At 40.8% G+C, this 21,989-nt stretch overlaps 1 protein-coding gene across 2 annotated transcripts in view; it reads right to left on the bottom strand.

Annotated features, from left to right (window-relative positions):
* The window catches only part of LOC126095214 (RNA-binding protein 33-like), a 225,247-nt gene that overhangs the window by 45,910 nt on the left and 157,348 nt on the right, over nucleotides 1-21,989 (bottom strand). For both annotated transcript variants that reach the window (XM_049909950.1, XM_049909951.1), the window contains exon 13: nucleotides 20,299-20,459. In XM_049909950.1, coding sequence (XP_049765907.1) covers nucleotides 20,299-20,459 — 161 coding nt within the window. The remainder of the gene's footprint in view (nucleotides 1-20,298; nucleotides 20,460-21,989) is intronic.

The raw sequence follows: 21,989 nt of genomic DNA, 5'->3' as shown, positions 1-21,989 counted from the left end.
ATATATATATATATATATATAGTTATAATAGAAGGAAACATTCCATGAAGGAAAAATATACCTAAAAACAAAGATGATGTGACTTACCAAATGAAAGTGCTGGCAGGTCGACAGACACACAAACGAACACAAAATTCAAGCTTTCGCAACAAACTGTTGCCTCATCAGGAAAGAGGGGGAGGGGGGGGGGGGGGGAGGCAACAGTTTGTTGTGAAAGCTTGAATTTTGTGTGTATGTTTGTGTGTCTGTCGACCTGCCAGCACTTTCATTTGGTAAGTCACATCATCTTTGTTTTTTTTATATATATATATATCGATGTTGTTGTGGTCTTCAGTCCTGAGACTGGTTTGATGCAGCTCTCCATGCTACTCTATCCTGTGCAAGCTTCTTCATCTCCCAGTACCTACTGCAACCTACATCCTCCTGAATCTGATTCATCTCTTGGTCTCCCCCTACGATTTTTACCCTCCACGCTGCCCTCCAATATTAAATTGGTGATCCCTTGATGCCTCAGAACATGTCCTACCAACCGATCCCTTCTTCTGGTCAAGTTGTGCCACAAACTTCTCTTCTCCCCAATCCTATTCAATACTTCCTCATTAGTTATGTGATCTACCCATCTAATCTTCAGCATTCTTCTGTAGCACCACATTTCGAAAGCTTCTATTCTCTTCTTGTCCAAACTATTTACCGTCCATGTTTCACTTCCATACATGGCTACACTCCATACAAATACTTTCAGAAATGACTTCCTGGCACTTAAATCTATACTCGATGTTAACAAATTTCTCTTCTTCAGAAACGCTTTCCTTGCCATTGCCAGTCTACATTTTATATCCTCTCTACTTCGACCATCATCAGTTATTTTGCTCCCCAAATAGCAAACCTCCTTTACTACTTTAAGTGTCTCATTTCCTAATCTAATTCCCTCAGCATCACCCGACTTAATTTGACTACATTCCATTATCCTCGTTTTGCTTTTGTTGATGTTCATCTTATATCCTCCTTTCAAGACACTGTCCATTCCGTTCAACTGCTCTTCCAAGTCCTTTGCTGTCTCTGACAGAATTACAATGTCATCGGCGAACCTCAAAGTTTTTACTTCTTCTCCATGAATTTTAATACCTACTCCGAATTTTTCTTTTGTTTCCTTTACTGCTTGCTCAATATACAGATTGAATAACATTGGGGAGAGGCTACAACCCTGTCTTACTCCTTTCCCAACCACTGCTTCCCTTTCATGCCCCTCGACTCTTATAACTGCCATCTGGTTTCTGTACAAATTGTAAATAGCCTTTCGTTCCCTGTATTTTACCCCTGCCACCTTTAGAATTTGAAAGAGAGTATTCCAGTCAACATTGTCAAAAGCTTTCTCTAAGTCTACAAATGCTAGAAACGTTGGTTTGCCTTTCCTTAATCTTTCTTCTAAGATAAGTCGTAAGGTCAGTATTGCCTCACGTGTTCCAGTATTTCTACGGAATCCAAACTGATCTTCCCCGAGGTCGGCTTCTACTAGTTTTTCCATTCGTCTGTAAAGAATTCGTGTTAGTATTTTGCTGCTGTGGCTTATTAAACTGATTGTTCGGTAATTTTCACATCTGTCAACACCTGCTTTCTTTGGGATTGGAATTATTATATTCTTCTTGAAGTCTGAGGGTATTTCGCCTGTTTCATACATCTTGCTCACCAGATGGTAGAGTTTTGTCAGGACTGGCTCTCCCAAGGCCATCAGTAGTTCCAATGGAATGTTGTCTACTCCGGGGGCCTTGTTTCGACGCAGGTCTTTCAGTGCTCTGTCAAACTCTTCACGCAGTATCGTATCTCCCATTTCATCTTCATCTACATCCTCTTCCATTTCCATAATATTGTCCTCAAGTACATCGCCATTATATAGACCCTCTATATACTCCTTGCACCTTTCTGCTTTCCCTTCTTTGCTTAGAAGGCCACAAATGTCTGCTTGTGTCTGTGTATGTGTGGATGGATATGTGTGTGTATGCGAGTGTATACCTGTCCTTTGTTCCCCCTAAGGTAAGTCTTTTCGCTCCCGGGATTGAAATGACTCCTTACCCTCTCCCTTAAAACCCAAATCTTTTCGTCTTTCCCTCTCCTTCCCTCTTTCCTGACGAAGCAACCGTTGGTTGCGAAAGCTAGAATTTTGTGTGTGTGTTTGTGTGTCTATCAACGTGCCAGCGCTTTCGTTTGGTAAGTCACATCATCTTTGTTTCAGATATATCCTCTCACATGCTAGCAAAGTCATGTTGAAAATCTTACAAAATAGACTTCGCCAATATTTAGATCGAGAACTACCAGAAGAACAAGCTGGATTTAGGAAAGGAAGAGGAACTAGAGATCAAATTGCTAACATTCGATGGATTATGGAAAAAGCAAGAGAATTCCAGAGAGATGTGTACCTCTGCTTTATTGACTACACCAAAGCCTTTGACTGCGTCGATCACAACAAATTATGGAACATACTGAAAAACATGGGAGTACCAGATCACCTCATTCATCTGATACGGAGTTTATACCTTGCCCAAGAAGCCACGGTGAGAACTATGTATGGAACAACGAAATGGATAAAGATTCAGAAAGGGGTCCGGCAAGGCTGCATACTGTCACCGTACTTATTCAATCTGTATGCAGAACATGTTATGAGGAATGCGAGGCTAGATGAAGGAGAAACAGGAATTAAAATAGCTGGAATAAATGCAAACAACCTCAGGTAAGCGGATGATACGATCCTGTTGGTAGAAAGTGAAGAAGAATTGAGAACACTCTTGCTGAAGGTGAAAGATGAAAGTGAAAAGGCCGGTCTTAGGCTGAATGTGAAGAAAACGAAAATTATGGGAACTACACCTACCAATTCGTGGGATATAGCAGGAGAAACCATGGAGGTAGTGACCACATTCAGTTATCTCGGTTCCCAGATCTCTGCAGCCATGAAATCCGGAGATACTTGTTGCTCGGTAGACAGGCGATGTCAAACCTTGACAAGGTTATAAGGTCCAGAGATATAACACTAGCAACAAAGATCCGTATTGTGAGGGCTATGGTCTTTCCAGTTGTGATGTATGGATGTGAGACCTGGACCATTAGAAAGGCTGAACGGCGAAGAATTGACTCCTTCGTATTGTGGTGTTGGAGGAAACTTCTTAGAGTTCCATGGACTGCGAAGAGAACCAACAGATCAATATTGGAGCAAATAAAACCAGATTTCTCCCTGGAAGGTCTAATGTTAAAACAAAAGCTGACCTACTTTGGACACACAATGCGAAGGCATGCCTCGTTGGAAAAAACACTAATGCTGGGGAAGATTGAAGGAATTAGAAGAAGAGGACATCAGAGGATGAGATGGATCGATGGCATCACAGAAGCAATGTGTTCCAACCTGGAAAGTCTACGGGAGAAAGTGCAAGACAGGAAAAAGTGGCGTGATTTGGTTCATGAGGTCACGAAGAGTCGGAACCGACTAAACGAATAGAGAGAGAGAGAGAGAGAGAGAGAGAGAGAGAGATATTGCCTTTCATAAGGAAGATCTTGGATTTGATGTAGAATGGCACTTTTTCGCTTCATGCCATGGGAAGAATGCTTGTGATGGTGTCGGGGGTACAACAAAGCGAGCTGTCACAAAAGCAAGTCTGCAGTGCACCGGTGACAATCATATCACAACACCTCAAGAAATGTATGAATTCTGTAAAAAACATATCAAAGGAATTACCTACGTTTTTGTACAATGTGAGGAAATACAAGAAGTTTATGACAGTGTCTTGAAGAAAAGGTTCTACGTTTGTCAGAGGATTAAAGGCACTTAATCTTTTCATTGTTTTGTACCCCATTCACACAACTTACTGAGGTGTAAGATCACATCAGCTTCGCCTGATAGTGAACTTCATCAGTGTGGAAAACTTCTACAACTGGTTTTTCAAAATAAAGACATAGTGACTTGTGTTTATGACGGACAGTGCTGGATTGGCAAAGTTGGTAACATTGACTGTCAAAACCAAGATCAACATGTTGTATTTTATCACCCTCCAGGACCAAGGACATCCTTTAAAAAAATTGAGAAGGATCAAGTTTGGATGCCACTTAAAAATGTACTAAGGAAGATGTCTCCCATGGAAGTTACAACTGTGACTGGGTGAACTTATAATCTAACACCCAAAGTGAGTGAACAAATTCCTCAAATGTTCAATGAGCAATGTACTAAAAATAAATAATAATAGAACAATATAATGTAATTAGTAGGCTTATTTTCAATAAAAAAGTAAGTAATCATAGATATGATTAAATTATATAGTGTAATTGATATATTTTATCCCATAAGCCTAGATATCGCAGATGTTAAAAAACATATTTTTGTTTGTAATTTGTTTTCCACAACTTCCAATTGATTCTCAAAGTTGAAATTTATACTGAAATTTGATATCATAAAGGTCTATTATGGTGAAATTTTCAGATTTCTATCTGGTCCCCAACAAAGATATTGCAGTCAACAAAATTGAAAAATTAAAAAACCCATTTTTTAAAATGGTGTATTTTTTTAAGTGTAAGCCGCTCACCATTGATACCCTATAAAAAGTAACTATACTATACAGTGGTGAAATAGCAGAAAAAATATTAAAGTTGAGAAATTAATCTTTCTTTGGAAAGCTACTGTTCAAAAATGGAGGTTTTTTTTTTAAATTTTTGGCTGATAACTTTGAACTATTAAAAATATATTAAAGAATACATTCAGCTAAGTGATGATAATGTTAATTTGTAGCCCAGAGTGTGTTGAACTAAATGCATTTTATCTTGAAGGCTTAGGACAATCCACTACTGAATAATTGTAAAAAAATGTAGATGCTTGCAAGTACAAAAAAACATATGGGGCCTGGAACAAATATGGCTGCCATTTCAAAATAATAAACAATAAATTTTTTAAAACATATTTTTGTGACTACTAAACACTGGGGAATTCACCCAGGAAATATAAAATTTTTTCTGAGATGGTCAAACAACCAATTATTTTTTTCTTGGACCACATGGTATGGATTGACCCAGCCACCTATTATGTTACTGGATGGAAGACTGATATAACTCCAGGAGTTATAACGTTCTTCCACCCAGTATTGTATGTTCTTCTTGTACCAGAGATTGACATGCGCAGACATATCTGTAAACATGCAACCCTGTAGGAGGTTATCAGTGTTGTTAAGTTGAAAGAAGCAACGGTAGTTACTCACAAGACGTACCTGTACAGGATGATTTTCTCCATCGTGTGCAAACTCTAAGGATTGATTGAAGAGAGGGTACAGAACAAAAAAAGGTCTAATAAACTTATCTCCAGAAATGCCTGGTTCCCATGCTAGAGACCATTTATTCAGTCATACATTGTTACAGAGGCAACCCACCAGGTTATCTGAGAGTACTGATGCGCTGCTTTCTGAACTCAGGTAGGTGTGCCGGCCCCTGTATTGAATCCGCCTTGCGGATTAATGATGAGGGCTGGTGTGACAGCCAGCATGGATGTGGTTTTTAGGCAGTTTTCCACATCCTGCTAGGTGAATACTGGGCTGGTCCCCAAGTCCCGCCTCAGTTACTAGACTTGCAAACATTTGAAAATGTTCGCACTATTTCATGGCTTCCACTAGAAGCAGACAGCTGGGGTGCACCAATTCTGTCCTGAGGAGGGGGGTTACACTGGGCTCTGCATACACGATTCTTTTGAGATGGCCCCATAACCAGAAATCTCATCGGTTGATATCCAGTGAACGAGCAGGCCATGCAACTGGATCCCATCATCTGATCCATTGACCAGGGAACACACAGTTGGGATGCGTTTGGACATTAACGTAGAAATTGACTGGAGCATCATCATGTAGCAGCCACATAGCACTTAGAATCATCAACGGCACTTCTTCCAGCAGGGGAGACAAAGTCACCCACAACAAATGATGATAGAGCTGGCCTGTTAGGTGATTTGCAAGTAAGATTGGTCCCAAAATAGGGTCGCCAATTATTCCAGCCGCGCCAATGTTGATGATTTGGTGTCACCTTACCACAGGGGTTCTACATACTATCCCACAGATGACTGTTATGAAAGTTGATGATACCACTCCGCATAAAAGTGGCCTTGGCTGTGAATAGGATGGATCACACAAATCTCGGAGTTGTGGTTGCCTGGTGAAGACACCAGTGACAAAACTGTTCCCAATGTGGAAAGTCTGTTGTGAGTAAGTTCCACAAATGCTGTATGTGATACGGGTAGTAACAATTGTCATGAAAAATGTTCCACATGGTCATCTGGCTTACCCTGTATGGCAGGCATCTTTCATACTATTAATCACATTTTCCTCCAAGGTCAGGTGTCTGAACATTTTGGCTATGTCCTTCATGATTTCCTGCTTTCTGAAATTATCCTGTCTCAGACAAATGGTGAAACACTGTTGAAAACATTGAATGCTGTGGTCGTTGTCAACGGAGATAGATCTCCTAATACAAACTTGCTGCCCGCCAACATGTTGCCATTTGCCTTTCTGTAAGTAAACACCATGTCAGCAAGGCCTCGATTCGAATATGGAACCATTGTGTACAACGCTGTATCACATCCACGACAAGGTGAGTCAGCAAGAGAAGTGAATTGGAGACAACACTAAACCTTTTTTGTCCTGTATCCTCTCATCAGTCAATCACTAGAGTTTGTAAACGGTGGAAAAAATCACCCTGTTAATAATAAAATACCTACATAACGTCCAATAATGGGTCTTCAGATAATAGTGCAGATAAAGAAAGAGACAAAAATACATGCAAACGTAAAAAGTGTCCTGAAGCATGGAAGAAAACTGCAAGAAAGCAAGTTCGTCTTCATGGAGAACAGTAACTCACAGAGAGAGGAAAAGTGGTAGAGAAGAAAGCTACTGGGTCAGAATGCATGCACGATTTTTCTTTATATCATTAAATGAAATAAAATGTTAACAAAGAAAATTAACAAGTGAGTGTAACGGCAGCTGACGAGCCAAGAGGACGTGCAGCGGCAGCACTTGTCTGATAAAGAGTAAATTTATTTAGTCTTGGATTTTTTTTCATGTGGTTCTGCAAAGAAGTGAACTACACGTGTGTATTTTACTGTGTAGGCCAGTGGTTAGAAAATTAATCAAAGTTTTTGTTTTTGCATAAGCCTTATGAATATCCTTCTGCACGGCATCTTTCTAGTGTAAATTTTCCTGTCGCCAGAAACTTCGTCATGCCACAAAGTGTTAATTTTGTGCTAGAAGACAGCATACAATTTAGATCAGTGTATTCTAATTTGAGTACCGTATTTACTCGAATCTAAGCTGCACCTGTAAAATGAGACTCGAAATCAAGGAAAAAAAAATTTCCCGAATCTAAGCCGCACCTGAAATGTGAGACTCGAAATTCAAGGGGAAAAAAAAGTTTTAGGCCGCACCTCCAAATCGAAAAAAAGTTGGTCCATTGTAATATGAGACACAATTTAGGTCGAATGAATGACGATACAGCTACAGTAGTTTGGTTCGAGTCGTAAGCTTAGCAGTTAAGATTTATCAGGTAGCCATTGCTATGCATCAGGCGCTCCGTCCGTATTTATACAGGTAGTCTTCCTTTTTCATGTGCTCCGTCTGGTTTGAATTGACTATTTATTTTTCTTTGATCTGATAAGTGCCATTCTCTTTGTTATAGGTGTTTATGTCACTCCAAGCTGAAAATGCATTACTGTACTGTGTCATGCATTGTTTGTCGCATTCTGATAATCTGTGTTTACGACCTGTCGCCGCTCGCGGCATGGCTTGCTTTTGTGCACGCTACTGCCGCTTACAATTAAAAAACAAAAAAGAGGAATCGTCTCATTAGCGAAACAATGGCAAGAGACCGCTGTTTGTTGTGACTTACACTCCTGCTTTCTTCGATAATGATCAACAAGAACCAAATAATAGACTGCGTATGATAGAAGATGCTCTGAACGAGAATTTAGCAAAAATTTTTCTCCATTTGAAAATCTTTGCAGATGCCTCTTTAGTACATTACATTCTGCACAGAAATTAGAGTCATCTTAGATTTAAAAATCTAGTGAATTGCCGTGCTTCATTTCTGACTGTACTACTATTAGGCATAAGAATAATACGAATATAAACATCACATGATAGGTATATTCTTCCATGTTTGCTGTTGACTCACTCTATTTTCTTAGTTTACTAGGCAGACAGGATTTCAATGAGATAGCAGCAAACACGAAACAATACATGGCAAAATGTTTATATTCGTATTATTCTTATGGTGAAGAGAATACTGCATGTGACTCACAATACATAAAAGTTCCTATTAGCAACCATCTCTTCTCACAGGTAGGAAAAAATTCAGAACGCAGAGTTGGCCATATTGACAAACATCCCAAACAGTCTTGCCAGTCGGATTTTCGTAGTACATTGAAATGTTGCTACATTCGAAGATGAACAATACGGAATTTGTGTTTACTTCGTTGGGTAATGTATGAAAATGCAGAGGTCGAAACTCGGGGTGGAGAAAAAAGCTCATCTTCAACCTTTTTTTAAAATTTATTTATTGACGCAGAGGTTTTGGCGCCTTTGTGCCTGCAAAGCATGCCTGTGTAGCGCTACATATATTCGACGGCAGAACTTAGTTGTGGCAGCACCTAACAACATTTTTCAGAACTTCCGCTTACTTTGCACTCGATTCTAAGCCGCAGGCGGTTTTATGGATTACAAAATGCGGAAAAAAAGCGCGGCTTAGATTCGAGTAAATACGGTATTTATCTCATGCAATAACTTTTCGGTAAGCAGGATTTCTAACAGGTATCTGTAAATACATAAACTTCAGTAGAGAAATTTATTTCTGTTCAATAGCATTGAGAAATCTGCACAGCAACTTTTAGAGTTACTTTATTCTCCTTTGGCATATTTTATATACATTTCAAACTCAGTATTGCCATTTGAGACCTTGTATCTATTTTATCTTATCTCTATCCCCCTCACGAACCATGGACCTTGCCGTTGGCGGGGAGGCTTGTGTGCCTCAGCAACACAGATGGCCATACCGCAGGTGCAACCATCAACGGAGGGGTATCTGCTGAGAGGCCAGACAAACATGTGGTTCCTGAAGAGGGGCAGCAGCCTTTTCAGTAGTTGTAGGGCAACAATTTGGAGGATTGATTGATCTGGCGTTGTAACACTAACCAAAACAGCCTTGCTGTGCTGGTACTGTGAATGGCTAAAAGCAAGAGGAAACTACAGCCATAATTTTTCCCGAGGGCATGCGGCTCTTCTGTATGGTTAAATGGTGATGGTGTCCTCTTGGGTAAAATTTTCCGGTGGTAAAATAGTTCCCCCTTTGGACCTCCGGGCGGGGACTACTAAGGAGGACGTTGTTATCAGGAGAAAGAAAACAGGCGTTCTATGGATCGGAGTGTGGAATGTCAGATACCTTAATCATTAGGTAGGTTAGAAAATTTAAAAAGGGAAATGGATAGGTTAAAGTTAGATATAGTGGGAATTAGTGACGTTCGGTGGTAGGAGGAACAAGACTTCTGGTCAGGTGAATACAGGTTTATAAATACAAAATCAAATAAGGGTACTGCAAGAGTAGGTTTAATAATGAATAAAAAAAATAGGAGTGTGGGTAAGCTACTACAAACAGCATAGTGAATGCATTATTGTGGCCAAGATAGACACGAAGCCCACGCTTACCACAGTAGTACAAGTTTATAGGCCAACTAGCTCCGCAATGACGAAGAGATTGATGAAATGTATGATGACATAAAAGAAATTATTCAGATAGTGAAGGGAGACGAAAATTTAATAGTCATGGGTGACTGGAATTTGATAGTAGGAAAAGGAAGAGAAAGAAACGTAGTAGGTGAATATGGAATAGAGGTAAGAAATGAAACAGGAAGCCGTCTGGTAGAATTCTGCACAGAGCATAACTTAATCATAGTTAACACTTGGTTCAAGAATCGTGAGAGAAGGTTGTATACATGAAAGAGACCTGTAGATACTGGAAGGTTTCAGATAGATAATATAATGGTAAGACAGAGATTTAGGAAACAGGTTTCAAATTGTAAGATATTTCCAGGGGCAGATATGGACTCTGACCAAAATCTATTGGTTATGAACTGCAGATTAAATCTGAAGAAACTGCAAAAAGGTGGGAATTTAAGGAGATGGGACCTGGATAAACTTAAAGAACCAGAGGTTGTAGGGAGTTTCAGGGAGAGCATTAGGGAACAACTGACAGGAATGGGAGAAAGAAATACAGTAGAAGAAGAATTGGTGGCTTTGACGGAGCAGGCAAAATGGAATACAAATGACTCAAAAATGAGACTGATAGGAAGTGCAAAATGGCTAAGCAGAGATGGATAGAGGACAAATGTAACGACGTAGAGGCATATCTCACTAGCGGTAAGATAGATACTGCCTACAGGAAAATTAAAGAGACGCTTGCAGAAAAGAGAACCACTTGTATGAATATCAAAGGCTACGATGGAAACCTAGTTCTAAGCAAAGAAGGGAAAGCACAAAGGTGGAAGAAGTACATAGAGGGTCTATAAAAGGGTGATGTACGTGAGGACAATATTATAGAAATGGAAGAGGATGTAGATGAAGATGAAATGGGAGATATGATAGTGCGTGAAGAGTTCCACAGAGCACTGGAAGGCCTAAGTCGAAACAAGGACCCGGGAGTAGACAAAATTCCATTAGAACTACTGACAGCCTTGGGAAAGCCAGCCCTGACAAAACTCTACCATCTTGTGAGCAAGATGTATGAGACAGGTGAAGTACCCTCAGACTTCAAGAAGAGTATAATAATTCCAAGCCCAAAGAAAGCAGGTGTTGACATATGTGAAGAGTACCAAACTATCAGTTTAATAAGTCACGGCTGCAAAATACTAACGTGAATTCTTTACAGACGAATGGAAAAACTGGTAGAAGCCAACCTCGGGGAAGATCAGTTTGGATTCTGTAGAAATGTTGGCACACATGCGGCAATACTGACCCTACGACTCACCTTAGAAGATAGATAAAGGAAAGGCAAACCTATGCTTCTAGCATATGGAGACTTAGACACAGCTTTTGACAATGTTGACTGGAATAATTTATTTCAAATTCTGAAGGTAGCAGGGGTAAAATACAGGGAGCGAAAGGCTATTTACAATTTGTACAGAAACCAGATGGCAATTATAAGAGTCGAGGAGCACGAAAGGGAAGCAGTGGTTGGGAAGGGAGTCAGACAGGGTTGTAGCCTATTCCCGATGTTATTCAGTCTGTATATTGAGCAAGCAGTAAAGGTAACAAAAGAAAAATTCAGAGTAGGAATTAAAATCCATGGAGAAGAAATAAAAACTTTGAGGTTCGCTGATGACACTGTAATTCTGTCAGACTGCAAAGGACCTGGAAGAGCAGTTGAATGGAATGGACAGTGTCTTGAAAGGAGGATATAAGATGAACATCAACAAAAGCAAAACGAGGATAATGGAATGTAGTCGAATTAAGTTGGGTAATGCTGAGGAAATTAGATTAGGTAAAGAAACACTTAAAGTAGTAAATGAGTTTTGCTATTTGGGGAGCAAATCCTCCTGCAGAGGAGAGCTTCTGTAAAGTTTGGAAGTTAGGAGACGAGGTACTGGCAGAAGTAAGGCTGTGAGGACGGGGCGTGAGTCGTGCTTGGGTAGCTCAGTTGGTAGAGCAGTAGCCCGCGAAAGGCAAAGGTCCCGAGTTCGAGTCTCGGTCCGGCACACAGTTTTAATCTGCCAGGAAGTTTCAAGGTTCGAGAGATCATTAGGTGGCCTGGAGAGTATGATGTAGATATACACTCCTGGAAATTGAAATAAGAACACCGTGAATTCATTGTCCCAGGAAGGGGAAACTTTATTGACACATTCCTGGGGTCAGATACATCACATGATCACCCTGACAGAACCACAGGCACATAGACACAGGCAACAGAGCATGCACAATGTCGGCACTCGTACAGTGTATATCCACCTTTCGCAGCAATGCAGGCTGCTATTCTCCCATGGAGACGATCGTAGAGATGCTGGATGTAGTCCTGTGGAACGGCTTGCCATGCCATTTCCACCTGGCGCCTCAGTTGGACCAGCGTTCGTGCTGGACGTGCAGACCGCGTGAGACGACGCTTCATCCAGTCCCAAACATGCTCAATGGGGGACAGATCCGGAGATCTTGCTGGCCAGGGTAGTTGACTTACACCTTCTAGAGCACGTTGGGTGGCACGGGATACATGCGGACGTGCATTGTCCTGTTGGAACAGCAAGTTCCCTTGCCAGTCTAGGAATGGTAGAACGATGGGTTCGATGACGGTTTGGATGTACCGTGCACTATTCAGTGTCCCCTCGACGATCACCAGTGGTGTACGGCCAGTGTAGGAGATCGCTCCCCACACCATGATGCCGGGTGTTGGCCCTGTGTGCCTCTGTCGTATGCAGTCCTGATTGTGGCGCTCACCTGCACGGCGCCAAACACGCATACGACCATCATTGGCACCAAGGCAGAAGCGACTCTCATCGCTGAAGACGACACGTCTCCATTCGTCCCTCCATTCACACCTGTCGCGACACCACTGGAGGCGGGCTGCACGATGTTGGGGCGTGAGCGGAAGACGGCCTAACAGTGTGCGGGACCGTAGCCCAGCTGCATGGAGACGGTTGCGAATGGTCCTCGCTGATACCCCAGGAGCAACAGTGTCCCTAATTTGCTGGGAAGTGGCGGTGCGGTCCCCTATGGCACTGCGTAGGATCCTACGGTCTTGGCGTGCATCCGTGCGTCGCTGCGGTCCGGTCCCAGGTCGACGGGCACGTGCACGTTCCGCCGACCACTGGCGACAACATCGATGTACTGTGAAGACCTCACGCCCCACGTGTTGAGCAATTCGGCGGTACGTCCACCCGGCCTCCCGCATGTCCACTATACGCCCTCGCTCAAAGTCCGTCAACTGCACATACGGTTCATGTCCACGCTGTCGCGGCATGCTACCAGTGTTAAAGACTGCGATGGAGCTCCGTATGCCACGGCAAACTGGCTGATACTGACGGCGGCGGTGCACAAATGCTGCGCAGCTAGCGCCATTTGACGGCCAACACCGCGGTTCCTGGTGTGTCCGCTGTGCCGTGCGTGTGATCATTACTTGTACAGCCCTCTCGCAGTGTCCGGAGCAAGTATGGTGGGTCTGACACACCGGTGTCAATGTGTTCTTTTTTCCATTTCCAGGAGTGTAGATGTAGATGAAATGTCTATTTTTTTTTTCATTTCTGTGTAGTTGCAAGAGGAAGTGCTTTGACTCATTTCTATCAGGAAAGTTTTAAAGACCATCAAGATACATATTTGATTGCCCTAATGGAATGTCACAAAAATAGCTAGATGTCGCCTGAAAGGGGAAACCAAGCAAAAAAATTGGACCACAACATTTTCATATTTTATGCAAAAAAGCTCCGAGATACTTTCCATTTGTAAAACTGCTTTCTTGAATATACATCCCATAAATAATTCGCATCTTCAGCAAACGAATCAATTAATAGTTTCTGGACAGAATCCTAAAGAATTTTGTGGCAATCATAACAACAGGCCAAACGTATTTTGGCTTCATAATTGCCAAAATAAAAAATCACACAGAGTCATTTCCCAGGTTTCTCATTACAGTTCCAAAGAAGTATAGTACTTTGATGCCTCTCTAAACGTGGAGGTTATGTATCGCCTTTTCATGAAGAAATACACAGAAGAAAGGGAGAAAGTTAAGTATGAATTCTAGGTGAAGTTTCCAATTTTGCTTTTGAGGTTCGGCAGGCCACATGCTGATGTTTGTGGTGAACGTGAACAACTCAGTACAAAACTAAAAGATCACAGTCTCAATGATAATAGGAAGTGAGTTGCTGCAGCAGGAAACACGGTAAATGAATGAAGAGCTAGTACGTTTTATGCCAAACTCAGGGAAATTGAAGTTTTATGCAAGGAACACGAAGCTGTGATTTTTGATTGCCTTCAGAATATGCCAATTCTAGTGATACCTGTTAATGATATGTTTTATTACAAACATTTATTGCTCTATGGGTTCGAGATACATAACTCGAAAAGTGATACTGGACATTTCAATACATGTATTGAAGGACAAGCTTTGAAAGGTACAAATAATGTTTGTACCTTTATTTAAGATTATATTTAAAAAATGCCTACTGAGATACAGGAACTTCACATATTTTCAGATGGTTGTCCAGGACAAAATTATAATCATACAACTTTCAGGTTTCTCTTATATCTCGTACAAAGCAAGCATTTTCGCACCATTTTTCTGTATTTCTCTGTTTTTGGGCACCTCTTCCTACCATGCAACAAGTCATGATTGAATTTATCAACTAGAAGATCATCAACACATAATTGCACACAGTCAGAAATTAAAGCCATCCACAGTATCAGATATCAAATATACAGATGTAACAGACTTCAGACTGGTGGGGGGGAATCTATGCAAAGAAGATTGATGAATGGTGAAATCTTGGCGTTTTACTTTATATTACGTCTTGGGAGACAAACAATGAAGATCAACAGGAATCATAATATAAACATTACATTTCTAGGTCATCATATTATGTAAAATTCTTATTAAATTTAGTTACCTGTGTTTTTACATTTAACAAATGTTGACTGGAAAAACAATATAATTCTGAGTTTTGTTTTCCGTTGAACATCATCTCAGGATGCACTTAATGAAACTTGCCTGGCAAGGTACTGTAGAGGGAGTCATTCCTTACAACTTCTCTGTTCACTTGATTATTTTAGAATGTACACTTTTTACCCAAAGCACACTTTTGCATTTATCTCAAAACAAGGATTTTGGAGTTGTACTGTTTTTCCACTCACTGATTCAACTACAGGGGATAGGCAAAATAATGTGAATACTTGTAGTAATGGGATGGTTGTGTTTGATGGTCTACAATGCACGTAAGGCATGTGTCATGGAGGACTGTGAATGTTCAGTATGGACTATGCATCAGTGCAGGCTGTTTATGACTAGTGCACACTTTGTATTTGCATTCAGAGGCTGAGAATGACGTGCAATGGAAGACCTAACCAAGTTCTGAAGAGGGCAGATTGTGCGGGCCTGATTAGTTGGAGCACAAGTAACTAAGACAGCCAACTTATTGAATGTTTCAAGAACAACTGTTTCAACTGTCATCAACTGTTTCAACTGTCATGACAGCATAAACAAAACATGGAAAGTCATCATCGTGTAAACGTGACAGTAGGTGCAAATCAAATCTAAAAGACAGAGATCATTGTACACTAACACAAATTATGTCAAAACAACACAAAATTACGCCGACTACAGTGACTGCAGAGCTCAATAGCCATCTTTGAGACCCCGTATCTATTGACACTGACTACCGAGAAATCCATAAAGTGAATATTCATGGATGAGCTATTATACCAAAGCCATTAGTGAGACAACCAACACAAAGAAGCATAAAACATGGTGTCAGGAGCATAAATCCTGGGCGACTGATCTGTGGAAACATGTCATATGATCTGACGAGTCAATGTTTTTGTCATTTCCAACACTAGGCCGGGTTTACATCTGGAGACTGTCAAAAAGAAGCCTACAATCCTGATTACTTAATTCCAACAATTAAGCATGCAGGTAGAACTGTGATGTTATGGGCAGCCATATCATGGTATTCTGCAGATTACATCATTACTCTCATAGGCCATGTTATGACCAAGGATTATGTGAAAATTTTAGGTGATCAGGTGGACCCTATGGTTCAAATGTTGTTCCCCAACAATGATGCTGTATTTCAGGACAATAATGCACCCATTCACATAGCCAGGACAGTACAATTGTGGTATGAGAAGCATGCAACTGAACTGCAGCGTCTTCCCTGGCCAGCACAGTCCCCAGACTTGAACATTATCGAACCCTCGTGGGTGGTATCGTAGCGCAGACTCCAGAGCAGATTTCTTTCTCTGTTGTTGCTACAGGAGGTAGAAGAGGTTCTGATTGAAGGGCAGCATAACATTCCACTGGAGGCTATACAATCATTATATGCCAATATTCCAAGAAGAATTGCAGCTGTATTGGGGGCAAATGGGAGTCCAACTCCTTATTAATAAACCATTCCCAAAAAAGTACAAATGTTCACATTATTTTGCCTATCCCCTATATATTGTTCAGGGGTTATATTTACTCCTATAATCACTTGTAATTTACCCAGGACTTGCCAGTATTATGTTTCCCAGAATCTTGTTTGTCTTTTAAATTTTCTGATTCTTGTGTGTGTGTGTGTGTGTGTGTGTGTGTGTGTGTGTGTGTGTGTGTCCATCCAACAAAATTCACAAACACGCATACACCTGTGTGCACACATGGGTCCTCTCTTGCCACAATTCATAATGATGCCTACACATGTACAATCAATTTGTACCAGTTCCTATGGTTGCAACTATGCACATAATGGGTTTACAATGAATTATGTGTTATTGTAACTGTTGCTTACTAAATTACATTGAAATTATTCATTATTTGTTTGTATTTTGGCTTCAAGACTGGTAATAAAATCTGAAACTTGCTGCCCGTCCCTGCATCAACAACCAAGTGTCATTATCAGACAATAGATTGGCACTTACCATAAACAAGACTCAAGAAGGTACGGACAGGCACAATTAAAAGGCAGTTATGCAAAGCTTTCGGCGACAGTCTTTATTGGAAAAAGAGAAACACATATCATTCATTCACCCAGCCAGCACACTTCACACACACATGATCGCTAATTCCGGCAGCCCGTGCCACAATGCAACCATCACGCAGGATGGAAGCAGCAATCTGGAGGATTGGGAAAGGGGAAGGATAGCAGTGTACATGTGGGGTGGGGGCCGCAAGAGAGTGCAGGAACTAGAATACCAACATGGCAGTTTGATATTGTGTTGGCAGAGGGCAGCAAACAAAGAGGGTGGGAGATAAGAATGGGGATGAGGTGATAGGACACAGGGAGTGGAAATTTTTGGGTGGAGGGTCTGGGGACAGCATGTTACTGCAGGCTGTATATCAGGTATGTTATCTATATCTGACACCATTCTGCTTCTAAATTAGTCTCTTGTTATTTTGAGAACATGATTTCTTCTTGTCCTTAGTTATGTGGGCTTTTAAATCAGATTTTACTGACTGAGTATTAACATTTAAAAACTGAAATATTTGCCCTGTAATTCTGCATTACTGGAGTTGTGCTATATCAACATAGCTGTACAAAAAGGAATTGTACAAAATTCCAAATGAGAGAGCTAGTTTGCTTCAGTATAATGAAGCAAACTTTTAAATTTGCACCCTACATCTTCACAGAATAGCATGAATGGCCTTGAGTTTACAGCCCTTGCCTTGATGAAGTTTATAACATTTACAGTGCCTGTCAAAACAATATGAAGAGTTTCGGACATATCCTTAGAAGCTAATGATTGACAGTGTATTATATAGTGTGTGCTTTGAGAATCGGGTGCAACTTTCCTCACTTTTACTGCCAGTCCCATTAAGTGACCATACACTGCCTTGGCCCGATCTGTACGAATACCAACACATTTTAGCCAAGGAACACCTACATTTAACAAGTAAAGGTGACCCATCTAGTAAAATAAAAACCCCCTTCTTCAATCTTCATGATAGTAAAAATACACAAAAATGAGTAACTGCATTATACTTGGAACAACTGTATTCTTGTACATTTGAAGAGCAAAGTATGTGCACCACTGCAGTTGTAACAACAACATTTCTTCAATATTGGAACACATCTTCAATTTTCCTTTTTACAGTTTTTGGTTAATGAAACTTTTTGTACTTCTTTGGCCATTTTACCCCCTCAAAAGCTGCTTAAACCATGACTCTAGCCACAAGCAATAGGAGACTCACCGATCATGTGAGGTTTTCCTCCCTTTCCAGTTCTTACACTAGCCAAATATGAGGCTTTTATGTAGTCACTACAGTGCTAATGCACGGAAGCTCCAAAGAAACTGGTATAGGCAAGTGTACTCAAATACAGAGATATGTAAACAGGCAGAATACTGTGCTAGGGGAGGCAACGCCTATAAGACAACACATGTCCGGCACTGTTGTTAGATCGGAAACTGCTGTTACAATGGCAGGTTATAAAGATTTAAATGAGTTTGAATGTGGTGTTATAGTCGGTGTACGAGCGATGGGGCACAGAATCTCCAAGTTGGCAATGAAGTTGGGATTTTTCCGTAGGACAATTTCACGTGTGTATTGTGAATATCAGGAATCCGGTAAAACATTAACTTTAAGACACTGCTGTGGCCAGAAAAAGATCCTGCAAGAATGGAACCAATAACGATTCAAAAGAATTGTTCAACATGACAGAAATGCAACCATTCCACAAAATGCTGCAGATTTCAATGCTGGGTCATCAGCAAGTGTGAACGTACGAACCATTCAACGTAACATTATCGATATGGGCTTTTGGAGCTGACGACCCACTTGTGTACCCTTGATCACTGCATGAGACAAAGCTTTACACCTCACCCGGGCCCGTCAACACCAACATTGGACTGTTGATGACTGGAAACATGTTGCCTAGTCAGATGAGTCCTGTTTCAAATTGTATTGAGCAGATGGACGTGTACGGGTATGGAGACAACCTCATGAATCCACAGACCCTGCATGTCAGCAGCAGACTGTTCAGGCTGGTGGAGGCTCTGTAATGTGTGGGGCGTGTGCAGTTAGAGTGATACGGGACCCCTGATACGTCTAGATATGACGTGACAATACGTAAGCATCCTGTCTGATCACCTGCATCCATTCATGTTCTATGTGCAGTCTGATGGACTTGGGCAATTCCAGCAGGACAATGCGACACCCCCCACATGTCCAGGATTGCTACAGAGTGCCTCCAGGAACACTCTTCTGAATTTTAACACTTCTGCTGGCCACTAAATTTCCCCAGATATGAGCGTTATTGAGCATATCTGGGATGCCTTGCAACGTGGTGTTCATGAGATATCTCCACCCCCTCATACTCTTACGTATTTATGGGCAGCCCTGCAGTATTCATGGTGTCAGTTCCCTCCAGCACTACTCCAGACATTAGTTGAGTTGATGGCAAGTTGTGTTGCGACACTTCTGTGTGCTACACAACATTAGACAGGTGTACAAGTTTCTTTGGCTCTCCAGTGTAAACTCTGCCATGCACTTGGATTCTTTTTTAAGACATGGATTTATTTTGAACAAAGTCAACAGGTGTACCAACTTACTCAGACTACTTAGACCTCTGATGACATTTTAAAAATAAAAAAAGACTTCAATTCTTTGATTTGAAAGTGTTTCTAAGTATAGAATGCACTAGGGAATTGGGTTATCACTGGTTTCTATATCGGCCTATACTATAAGGCCAAGTTGTAAGCAGCTTTCATCATACTCACAGTTAGGTGTAGGTTTAGGTTTTTTAACTGTATCATTGGAGGTAGAAAGAGCATCCAGGCTTAAAAATCACTTCATGCTTCACTTTAAACATAATCACATATAAGTAAAAAAATTAAGTCAAACTTCACATCACAGTTATAGTAGTCAAGAATCAGCTTGTTGAATTACACACACTCTGGTTCCACATGCAAGCTTTCTTCATATCACAATGCCATTTACTGTATGGCCCAATCAAGTGACAGTAACAGCAATAAACCATTTATCACATAATGACTACTACTTTGCCACTAATAGGTACACCACATAAGTTGGCAGCAGCTGCAAAGCGACAAGACAACTTCTGAATAACCACTGACCAGGCCCAATCACAATATTGCCAACTTCAAAATAAGAGCCATCATTCATGGCCAAGACAGTGACAAATAATGAAGGGAGCAGTGAGGAGGTACAATCGTCCTTCCTGTGTCCTGTGTATTGCCCAAAACAAACATTCTGTGGTATATCCATTTTCTTTAATGTTATACAGATCCTACTTTTATTAGTCTGATTTCTCACTATCATTTCAATTTAAAAATACAGTAATGTATGAAAATAATTTTACTTATATCAGTAAACATTTTGTTTGCTGGAACATGTACCACCTGAAATGTCCTTTCATACCACCACCTGGGAACCTCTGGCCTACTTGCTAGAACTTCAAAACCATTTTTCCGTAAGGAGAAAGAGAGTATAGGAATTAAAATTTTCCTTTTTTCTGAATTACAGACAGCTGCATAAGAGTATTACACATCACACCCCCTTTCATTACTACTTATCACGTTTATGATACGCAATAAAGTGCATTAAATTACATACCTGTATGCCAGCAGTAGGAGTTACACCAACACGCGTAACAGCTGTACGCTTGCGAACTCCTGTTGGAGTAACCTGCGTTGACAATGGCTGTACCGGATTGCGATTGACAATTGTTGCAATGGCATTTCCCTTAGGAGGTTCAACATTGGACGGATCAACACCTGTTTTATAGTAAGAAAGAACTCAAAGTTAAGAATTTTTATCATGGAGTGTAATATCAATACTACTGTGTACAATTTGTTTTTACTGTAGAACCACTGTCAAAGGTAAAAAAGTGAATTCTTTGGTCATAAGGCCTTCATCGCTATTAAATGACAAAATTTAAATTTTGGCATAGACTATACTTGACTTGTAAAATACCTGTCAGAATAAAAATTGATATAGTGAGATAAGATACCAAAACCTTTCCACTGCTAAAATATTATAGGCACACTGAGGGAAACATTTTTACATATAATGTCTCTTGTGCAACAGCTGCCACAGGAGTTGGGTGAGCTCCCCACGAAATATTGCTCTCTCTAAATGAACACATGGCAAAATAAGCCGTGCTTCTTTGGATCTTTTATACTTCAAGTATTAACACTAGTCAAAAAGGATTCAAGACTCATGAGCAGTACAGAAAGTTAAGTCAGAAATGAATTTTGTAACCTATCTCTTTCATGGGTAGAATGAGCATTATGTGAGAGTAACTGTTCCGTTTCAGAGAGGTTAGTTTAGGAACTTTGCTGTGGACACTTTGATACTTAGCCACTAGGATTTTAATATCCCCACTCCTCATCTTTTGATACACAAGCAGGTTCTCAGACAGTGGATTTCTATCCAACAATGTTTTAAGTTTTGCTACTGTAAATACTCCTAACTGCTTTCTACACACAATCTGCTGCCCAAAATGTCATTTAGAGTGTACAGTACGAGTCTGAAGTATGTACGGCAACCCTACAAGTCTCGCTTGTCTAGCTCAGGAAGAGGAATCTACAAATGAGCTAACCATAGAACTGACAAATTCTCTGGTTTGGACCTTCAATGCAACTCCAGACCACAGGACCCTCATCAGTTCTCCTCATCATGTTGCTAATCACAAGTTGTGCTGAAACTCCATGAGAGTTTCGCTAATCTTTCACTGGTCCCTGGAGAGAACCACGATTAGTTTCAAGATCCCAGATGACAGACATCTTTGGTGCTATTGTTCCATCATCTTTTGGGTGCGTTCAGAACAGTAATATTTCTTCTTCCAATACTTTGACTGATAACTGTACAGCCACCATCAACATGAGTCAAAGACTGAATTAAGACCACTTGGCACAATTATATATTGAAGTAAAAATGTATGTGCCAAAGATCAAACTGTCAGCACGAGAAGAAACACTGCTGTCTCAGATGCACACCCGAAAGCTGATGGAATGTTCTATCCACAGGGAAAGATTCAAGAAGTACATCTTTGGTGCTGATGTGAGCAACAATCTGCCGAAGATCCTGAGATGGTGTTTTTCAGCTGGTGAACAGATTCATCTCATACTCTTATGACACAAGAAGAATACTGACAGCTAGAAGTGCCTTGTCAGCTTTCAAATGCGACTCACAAACAGCTACAGCAAGACTGACTGAAAGACAGATGGATCACACTGAGTGTTGCCATAGAAACATTAGCAAAATAGCATTAAGTGACTAGTCTTATCAACCATGCGAAACAC

This window comes from Schistocerca cancellata, chromosome 8 (genome assembly GCF_023864275.1).
Source record: "Schistocerca cancellata isolate TAMUIC-IGC-003103 chromosome 8, iqSchCanc2.1, whole genome shotgun sequence".
Classification (NCBI taxonomy): domain Eukaryota; kingdom Metazoa; phylum Arthropoda; class Insecta; order Orthoptera; family Acrididae; genus Schistocerca; species Schistocerca cancellata.
This window is presented reverse-complemented; position numbering and strand designations above follow the sequence as displayed.